This window comes from Megalobrama amblycephala, linkage group LG19 (assembly GCF_018812025.1).
Source record: "Megalobrama amblycephala isolate DHTTF-2021 linkage group LG19, ASM1881202v1, whole genome shotgun sequence".
Classification (NCBI taxonomy): domain Eukaryota; kingdom Metazoa; phylum Chordata; class Actinopteri; order Cypriniformes; family Xenocyprididae; genus Megalobrama; species Megalobrama amblycephala.
In genome coordinates this window covers 22,751,880-22,761,657 of record NC_063062.1, presented here as the reverse complement: position 1 = coordinate 22,761,657, position 9,778 = coordinate 22,751,880, and the positions used below count along the sequence as shown (strand labels likewise).

The 9,778-nt window shown below is 36.7% G+C and overlaps 1 protein-coding gene across 1 annotated transcript; it reads right to left on the bottom strand.

The window, feature by feature from the left end:
* Positions 1–2,428: 2,428 nt before the first annotated feature.
* On the bottom strand, positions 2,429–9,316 carry LOC125254229 (extracellular calcium-sensing receptor). The gene is made up of 6 exons (XM_048168748.1): positions 8,662–9,316; positions 7,067–7,343; positions 6,099–6,932; positions 5,034–5,243; positions 3,506–3,629; positions 2,429–3,398 (listed from the first exon to the last, which is right to left on the bottom strand). Exons 1-6 carry the CDS (start codon positions 9,135–9,137, stop codon positions 2,497–2,499), a joined length of 2,823 nt encoding a protein of 940 aa, XP_048024705.1. The 5' UTR covers positions 9,138–9,316; the 3' UTR covers positions 2,429–2,496.
* Positions 9,317–9,778: the final 462 nt, after the last annotated feature.

The window sequence follows — 9,778 nt, the reverse complement described above, 5'->3', positions numbered from 1 at the left end:
GTCAGTTATAATCATCAAAATTAAAAGAAATAAACATTTGAAATATATCAGTCTGTGTGTAATGAATGAATATAATATAATATACAAGTTTCACTTTTTGAATGGAATTAGTGAAATAAATCAACTTTTTGATGATATTCTAATTATATGACCAGCACCTCTAGCCCAAATTCCTTTTTCCATCCTGTCTTTATCAAATAAAGATTTCTTTTTTTACGTAAAACACCCCCACCACCACTACCACTAGCACTTTTTTTTCTTTTTTTTTAAATAAATGGTTTTATTTTGACATACACAATACAAAAGAAAATACATGTTGCTTCTGCCATTGCATCACCACTTTAAATCATGGCCAAATTAAAATGAAGGAATTAATTAGTAGACAGCAACTATCCACAAATAACTTGTAATCAGGCTTAAAATTCATTACACAGTTTTATCAGATTATCCAATCATTCCTCATCTGCTCCCTGCTGTCCTCCTTTCTTTTTTCTTTCTTTTTTTTCTTCTTTTGTTGCTGCTGTGTTTTGGATTTCTTAGTGGCAATATAAGACTGCATCTCTTATCCTTGCTGTTTCCTTTGTTGTCGTTGTTGTTGTTGCTTCCCCTCATCATTTCCTGATGCTTCTTTAGGGACTTCGATGGAGGCTGGTATCTTTTTGCTCTCTAGTACTGAAGGCTTCTTACGGTACCGTACAATGCAGTAAATGGCACACATTAGTGTACAGTTTCCATAGTATTTTTGCAATATTTGCATTATACTCAAGCATTTTAGAATTAATGTCAGTTCTGTTCAGTAATGTGTGTCAAGTGTAGATTATAATTTAGCTAATAAAGCTATTTATTCATATATTTTACACTGTTTGCTCCTAAATTAAATGGCTATTAAAATTACTAAATTGAAGATCATACTGTTACATTTTGATCAACCAAACAGTACAGATTCACAATTTATTAGAATAAATTTTTATTACATTACATTTTGAAATGGAGGTTATGAAAAGAAACATTCCTACATATATTCATAGTAGGTTTTAAATAAACTATTATTATTAGATAACACTTTACAGTAAGGTTCATTAGTTAACATTGGTTAACTACATTAGTAACATGAACTAATAATGAACTGCACTTACACAGCATTTATTAATCTTTGTTAATGTTAATTTCAACATTTACTAATACATTATTAATCTTGTTAACATTAGTTAATGCACTGTGAACTAACATGAACAAACAATGTATTTTCATTAACTAACGTTAACAAAGATTAGTAAATACAGTAACAAATGTATTGCTCATAGTTAGTTCATGTTAGCCCTCTACAGCACAGCGTTGCCCTCTGGCAATGGAAAGTTTTCTTAAGCCCTGTGTTTAGTACATTTTTCTTTAAATGATTACAACCAATTAGAAAGGTCGAAAAAGTACCAAAGAAGAGTTCAGTAAGGTGTGGGAGTCACTATCAAGCACCATTTGAAGGTGGGACGTCCTGTTCTGGCACATGGTCACAGGCGCATATGGTGTGAGAAGGCGGCAAGATTATTTGCTTTAGTAACCTTATTTAAAATGACATGAACTGTACATAAAATGTGTGTGTGTGTGTCTCTGTGTGTGTGAGTGTGTGTGTGCGCGCGCGTGTGTATGAAGGTGTAAAGAAGCCTTTTGTCAGGATTTATGAAGTGTTTTTATTTTGCATGTTGAGAAATTCAGTTTTTCTTTTCGTTGCCTCAGGACAACGTTGTGCAATAAGGGGTACTTTTCGAGAATGTTTTGGACAATACCTCACATTGGCAATAATGTGTTATAAGAAGGGACGATGCAGGGTTTCTGGATGCGCAGGAACACCCAAAGTGATGTGCAAAAATTGTAACATACACCACTATTTCACAGCAGAGAAGAACTGCTTTTTGAAGTTTTGTACGGAGTGAAATCTTATTACATGTAGTACATTATATGACACGACACACTACATGATACAGACCTATGCATGTATCAAATTCAATATATCAATGTGTTTCAAGTGTTTTTCCCCTTTTTACTTAATGATTTTTTTTTTTTTTTAATTGTGATTTTGCATTGCTCCCTGAGCATTGTCTTATGATAAATTTCTCTTTGATTCTATACCATTGTTGCACAACGTTGAAAAAGTATTTTGAAGTGGGGGGAGGGTTGGGGGTCAAAACATTTTTTTTTTTTTTTATCAATAACGTTCCCAAATGAATCAAAAAATGATGTGGAATATTTTTTTCATGTGCCATCAATGTGTGCAGTAGAGGGTACATTAACTAATGTTTAACTAATGAACCTTATTGTAAAATGTTACCTATTATAATTATACATGTGTGATCACTTTTTTGAAAATTTACTTCTCATGGATCTCATGGACAGATTTGAGAAGCAATGAATGAATGACAGAAATAAACATGACTGTGACTCAGAACAGCTTTATTATAGGGAAACAGAATCACAAAACAGAAAAGGTTTTCAAGTGTATAATTATGCTTTACCCATAAGAAAATTTTTAGTGTTGTTTTCTGGCTTGAGTAAAATAATGTAACATTTTGGGAGAAATATACAAAACAAGAGTCCAAAACTAGAGGCCAAGATGGCAAAAATTTCCACAGCTACACTGTACTTCCCTGGTGAGCTCACATATGCTGGCACAAAAGCAATCCACACAGCACAAAAGATCAACATGCTGAAAGTAATGAATTTCGCCTCATTAAAATTATCTGGAAGTTTACGGGCAAAGAAGGCCAGTAGAATGCAGACAGCAGCCAGAAAGCTAATGTAGCCCAGTACACAGGCGAATCCCACAACTGACCCAACTGTGCACTCAAGGATGACCTTTGAACCATGGATTCCAAAGTTACGGCGAGGTGAAGGCGGACTGACAGAGAGCCAAATGGCACAGATAATCACCTGAATGCAGGTAAAGACCAGAACGCTTCCTCTCTGCTGGCCCGGTCCGAACCATTTGATAAGAGCTGAGGATCCAGGCCTAGCAGAGTGGAATGCAACTAGAACTACAATGGTCTTGACCAGAATACAGGAGATGCACATGACAAAACTGATCCCAAACACTGCCTGTTGAATCCTACATGACCAGAGCGATGGCTGGCCTACAAATACTAGCGAGCACAAGAAGCAGAGTTTGAGAGACAGGAGGAGCAGGAAGCTGAGCTCTGAGTTGTTAGCTTTAACTATTGGAGTGTTCCTATGGTGCAGGAAAATAACAGCCACTGTAGCTGTAACGACAGCACCCGAAATGGCAACACCGGTCAGCGTAATGCCCATTGTTTCTCTAACAGAGAGAAACTCCATCTCACGGGGCACACATTCATTTCTGAAACTATTTGACCAGAACTCTTGGGGACAGCGATAACATTTTATTGAGCCTAGAGAAGAAAAAAAAAATCAAAAGAGGAATATTAAAGCTCTATAGTGTTTAGTGACTTAATAAATTAGTGTCAGAGTAAAATATAAAGTAGAGACTATTAATGACCTGTACTATTGCTGATTTCCCCCTCTGTACAGGGCAAGCAGTCAAAACAGCATACTGGAAGGCCCTTCTTAATGGCTTTACGTGTCCCAGGGGGGCACTCAGAAGTGCACTTGGATACAGGCATCTGGGAACATGACATAAGGAAGACATTTGAGGGCAATAGACAATAATTATTAATACAAATTACATACAATTTTATGTCTGGTCTCAGAAGGATTAATTTGCATATAGCAAGACCTATAACCAATACATACAAACACTATATATACACCAATCAGGCATAACATTATGACCACTGACAGGTGAAGTAAATAACACTGATTATCTTTTTATCACTGCACCTGTTAGTGGGTTAGTATTAGGCAGTAAGTGAACATTTTGTCCTCAAAGTTGATGTATTACAAGCAGGAAAAATGGGCAAGCGTAAGGATTTGAAAGACTTTGACAAGGGCCAAATTGTGATGGTTAGACAGTGTCAGAGCATCTCCAAAACTGCAGCTCTTGTGGGGTGTTCCCGGTCTGCAGTGGTCAGTATCTATCAAAAGTGGTCCAAGGCAGGAACAGTGGTGAACCGGCGACAGGGTCATGGGCGGCCAAGTCTCATTGATGCACGTTGGGAGCAAAGGCTAGCCCATGTGGTCCAATAGACGAGCTACTGTAGCTCAAATTGCTCAAGAAGTTAATGCTGGTTCTGATAGAAAGGTGTCAGAATACACAGTGCATCGCAGTTTGTTGCGTATGGGGGCTGCATAGCCGCAGACCAGTCAGGGTGCCCATGCTGACCCCTGTCCACCGCCGAAAGTGGAAACAGTGGGCATGCGAGCATCAGAACTGGACCATGGAACAATGGAAGAAGGTGGCCTGGTCTGATGCACTATGGGAAGAAGGAAAGGCGGCGGAGGGAGTGTGATGCTTTGGGCAATGTTTTGCTGGGAAACCTTGGGTCATCCATGTGGATGTTTCTTTGACACGTTGCAGACCATGTACACCCTTTTATGGAGATGGTATTCCCTGGTGGCTGTGGCCTCTTTCAGCAGGATAAAGCGCCCTGCCACAAAGCAAAAATGGTTCAAGAATGGTTTGAGGAGCACAACAACAAGCTTGAGGTGTTGACTTGGCCTCCAAATTCCCCTGATCTCAATCCAATCGAGCATCTGTGGGATGTGCTGAACAAACAAGTCTGATTCATGGAGGTCCCATCTCGCAACTTACAGGACTTAAAGGATCTGTTGCTAACATCTTGGTGCCAGATACCACAGCACACCTTCAGGGGTCTAGTGGAGTCCATGCCTCGACAGGTCAGGGCTGTTTTGGCAGCAAAAGGGGAACCAACACAATATTAGGAAGGTGGTCATAATGTTATGCCTGATCGGTGTGTGTGGAAAAAAAAAAATATATATATATACATACATATATATATATATATATATATATATATATATATATATATATTCAAAGTCATCCCACATTATATATATATATATATATATATATATATATATATATTTTTATTAGAAGCCCCTGTCACCATTTCAGTGTTTCCAGGCCATGTAATGGCTGACTCATTAATAATGAGCTGGTTCCCCTCTACTCGTCCAATGGAAACATAGTGGAGTGAACCATCAGCAGCTCTCTGCCAGTTCACCAGGTCATAGACAGGTGGAATGCTGCCATCCTGGAAATAAAACTCCTCTCCTAACTGAGTGGTGAAATTAACTTGTCCAATGTGCTGTAAAAGCTGAACAAGTCAGGAAAAGAGAGAAAATGTAAATATTTGGAACAACCACAAGTTAATCCATACTTAAGATGAAAAAAGTCATTGCAATTTCCAAATACTTCATATTTACATTATATGTATTGTCTATTAAGGTTTAAAAATGTCTTACTTGAACAGTTTGCTTACTTAAAAAAAAAATACTGCAAATAAATATTCAAATTGTGTTCATTTGATTCAGTTGGTTCATTTGAGAACATAATTAAGTTTAAGAATAAATATATGCAATTTTATGAGTTACAGAACATTTATTAAACAACTTTAAACGTGCTGTTTTAGTCTAAATCGGAATAAGCTGAAATAGTAGGAGATTTAAGCCTGGTTTTACAGACGGCTTATATTAAGCCAGGATTAGGCCTTAGTTCAAATAGAACATTTCAGTAGCTTTTCAGAAAACAAAGGAATTGACATATTTTAAGATATGTCAGTGCAAGTTACTTTTAGTTAAACAGCTCAAACATGCATTTTAGTCTTTTAAACTGGGGGAAAAAATTATGTAAATAAAATTGCATTTAAGTATAATTCATAATTTAAAAATATAAAGCTTAATTTTCAATTGATTAAAATAAAGTAAATTAAATATTTTAATAAATAACATAACATAAATAACTCAACAAATGTTAAAACAAACACTTCTTACTGTGAAATGTCTTGTTTGAAAAGAGCTTTCTTTAAAATTAATGACAGATTGGTAGCTGAATGAATATTTGGTTATCTAAATGCATTCTTACATTTTGAAATATGTCATTTTGACCACTATATAAATATGACCACTATATAAATAAATAATTATTTAAAAAATTCACATGAGATGCATACCTGTGCTGGAGTGATGTTGTCTGGAGAGGAGCACTTTGGTTTTATTTTAGGATCAGAATTGTTTTGCGGGGTGCACGCCAGCAAAGAGTGAAGTGCATGAGCAGCAGCATATACAGCCAAGTAAACATTATATGTCACTGTAAGATGAGAAGTATCTGTAAATTGACTGTGAACCCCTTCCAGACTCTCTCTGCCACTGCATGGAGGCAGGGCTTCCTGAGTAACCATGGAAGAGCTTTTCGTAAGGCTACAGCCAAATGTATTTTCCCACAAGGCCCTCAAGAATTCATCATTAGGGTAACGAGCAGGATGTAGCTGCCGGAGATGTGCATCAAAACCAGGTATGGGCACGCTTCTTAATGCCACACCCAGTGTTCCCTTAGAGATGGTGTAGAGCTGGGGATTGGCTAAAAGATAGTCACTGGTGCTCCAGATCTCACTTGCCAGGAACAGCCTGTCTGTCACATTCCTACGGATCAATTCCAAGAGAAACGCCTCAACATCTGTATACCAAGCAAACACCAAGATCACATGGGCAGAAGAGGCTTGGACTGTTGTTGCAGCACGGGCCACATCCTTTGTTAATTGCTCCCTGTAGAGTGTGTGAAAAAAGGCCAAGCAGATCCCCGTGCCCTTGATTTCCTCTTCAAACACCTGCACAGCCCCTCGCCCATAGTCATTATCGGCAACCACGGCTCCAACCCAGGTCCAACCAAACCGTTTGGCCATCCGTGCCATGGTGCGTGCCTGAAAGGCATCACTGGGGACAGTGCGGAAGAAATTAGGATACTTTTGTCTGTTACTGAGACATTGGCAGCTAGCCAGGTAGCTGATCTGGAAGTACATATAAAACAATACAGTATTTGCATAGAGCTTGAATTTAAATGTCATATTGCATATTTACAAATGGCCAAACATCAATTCAATCACAATTTGACTTTCTTTTTTGGTGCATAATATAACCTCACCAATGCAATCTGTAGGGGATTCAGGGTCCTGGATAGAAGAATGCTCTGAGTAGAAGAAGAATCTCCAATGAGGAGCTTAGCAGGTCTAGTGGTACCACAAGTTTCATTTCCTCCACTGATCATTGAGATAGCTGCCTTCAGGCTGTGGGGGTATCGGGAACAGCTATCCATTATGTGATAACCCAGTCTGACCCCTGGCAACAGAGTGGGGCTCCGGTTAATTTCTTCAACTGCAAACACAACTGCCTGAAGCCAGCGAACAGAACGTTCCTGAAAACTAACAGGAGACAAACAATTTCCAGTAAAATTATTATCTTTTTGTCTTGGGTGCCACAAAGCATATACAATATTGAATAAGTATATTTTTTTTCATAAAATTAAAATTATTTTTTTTCCAGTGGTGAGCAAGAATCAAACAGTGATCACTTGAGCTACTTAAATACGTCAGCACTGAAATTTAGGAACATTATGCAGGCAAAACAACAATGGGTTAGTATAATGAACAATAATCCTGTAAACTAAATCTATATTCACCTATATTTCACCTCATTAGCATGTTTTATGATTTAAAAAAAATATGTTATAAAAAAGTGACTGCAGATACAGTCAAACCAAAATTTATTCAGACACCTTGAACATTTCATTCATTAGTTTATTCACTATAGTTAAAAAAAATGGTAATAAAATATGACAAAATCTCAGAGTTAAACTGTGTCAGAAAAAAAATAATGTCAGATAACACTTAAGCAAAACATGGTCAGGTCAAAGTGTCTGAATAATTTTTGGTTCCAAATTTTTATAAATTTTATTAGTCCACTGTATGAAGAATTTTCTCAGTCTCAGTTTATTTTGCTATCCTCACTTACATAAATTAACTATAGTGTCCTGCACCCACTAGTAAAAATATATCAAAAATATCAAAACTGTCTGAATAATTTTTGGTTTGACTGTATAGCTACAGTAAATTACCTGCAGATCAAGATATTGTAAAATTATGTTCACTTGATAAAATTCATACATGTAAATTACTGAATAAATATTCTGTGCAAGCATTCTGTATATACAGAATATGGAATACATTTTCTATGTATCACATTCAAAATTCAATTACACAATTTTTGATGAGTTCACGGTAAGATAGAGTGGCACAGGGACATTTAGTATTTTTGGAAGAGCGGTTGCTCTGAGACATTGTTATGCTGCTGTTTAGAAATAATATTAATAATAAAAAATAAAATAAAAAAACTAATATAAAACATATAAAACATGATTCTGCAATCATATAAATAAACTACATGAGTAGCTACATCATGTTTCAATGATGATATATGTTTGTACATGTACAAAAAATACATCAAAGTACACATACAGGCAATTTTCTGAGTTACAGAATATTCATTAATAATCCTGAAAACTTTAAACCTTCTGTTAGACGTTGTGCAAATTAAAATAAAATCCACTTGCAGGAAAAATCTTACAGAGCAAATTTAGTATACAAAATATCATTGTACAGAACACATCAATACTTAAACTCCATGTACTTGACAGGCGTGAGGTGTAATAGGAAAGAGAATTAGAAAGGGCATATCACTTACTCTAAGCATGGCGCTAATTCAGCTTTTCTGGTGAAACTCAGGTCAGGGGTTGCAGCCAGGTTGTGGACATTAATGAGAGTACCGATAATCACATCACCATCCTGATAGAAACCAACACCTTCTAAGTTCTGTGGAGCATCCAAGTTCACACACTTTTCCTGCAGAGTCTCATCTACCAGAGCCCCACATACTGCCCACGGTAGAAGCACCAACACAGAAAATAGAAGCCACAATAGGACATGTACAGACATTGGGCACAGTTTGGTGTTACCAGCTTGTCTAGCAGTCTTCCTGAATCCTTGTGCATCAGTGCAGGGCAAGAAGAGGTATTTGTTTTGACCACAGTCCCAAAAGAGCATTAGGAAAACAAGGGCCAGAAAAAAACAACATGAGGCCAAATTGCACCTCCTCTGAGTCACAGAATTAAAGACAATTACACAATAATTTTTGATGAGTTCACGGTTGCTCTGAGACATTGTTATCTTCAGACTTGAAACAACAAAGCCCCATCTGCAAGAAAGCCTCTGACAAACTGACTTTTAATTACATACTCTCACCAAAGTTTTCCTGACAAAAACAGTCCTATGTAACATCAGCATGAGACAGACAAAATCCAGCATAAACTAGCAAGAATTCCATGCTAGCCCAGGCTGGTTCATGTTGGTTAGTGCCGATATAGTGCTGGCAGTGCTGGTGGACCAGAATAGTTGTGCTGTTCTCAAACAAAACAGAGCTAGTGAAGCTGGTTTACCAGCATGGTTAGAGACTATAGATATTGTGGGGTTGAGTGTGAGTATGCAAGCATTGTTTTTGCTTGTATATTTCTATATTTAACACATTAATGATTTAAAGAGAAAACAATATAAGATTAAAACATGATTTATTGTAATATATGATTATAACTTTGTAATTTCTTTTGCTCCCTCTGATGAAAGTAGAACTGAAAATTTGAGTAGTTTTAGTTATGATTATATTATTAATCAATGTTATCCAAAGTTTTAAATAACAAAGAAAAAATTCAAACTGGTAAAACTTAAAGGATCAAAGGATTTGTCTCTTGTTTCAAAGAATCTGAGTACAAATCAATTAAAAAGATCTTGTGTATATTGCAAAACAA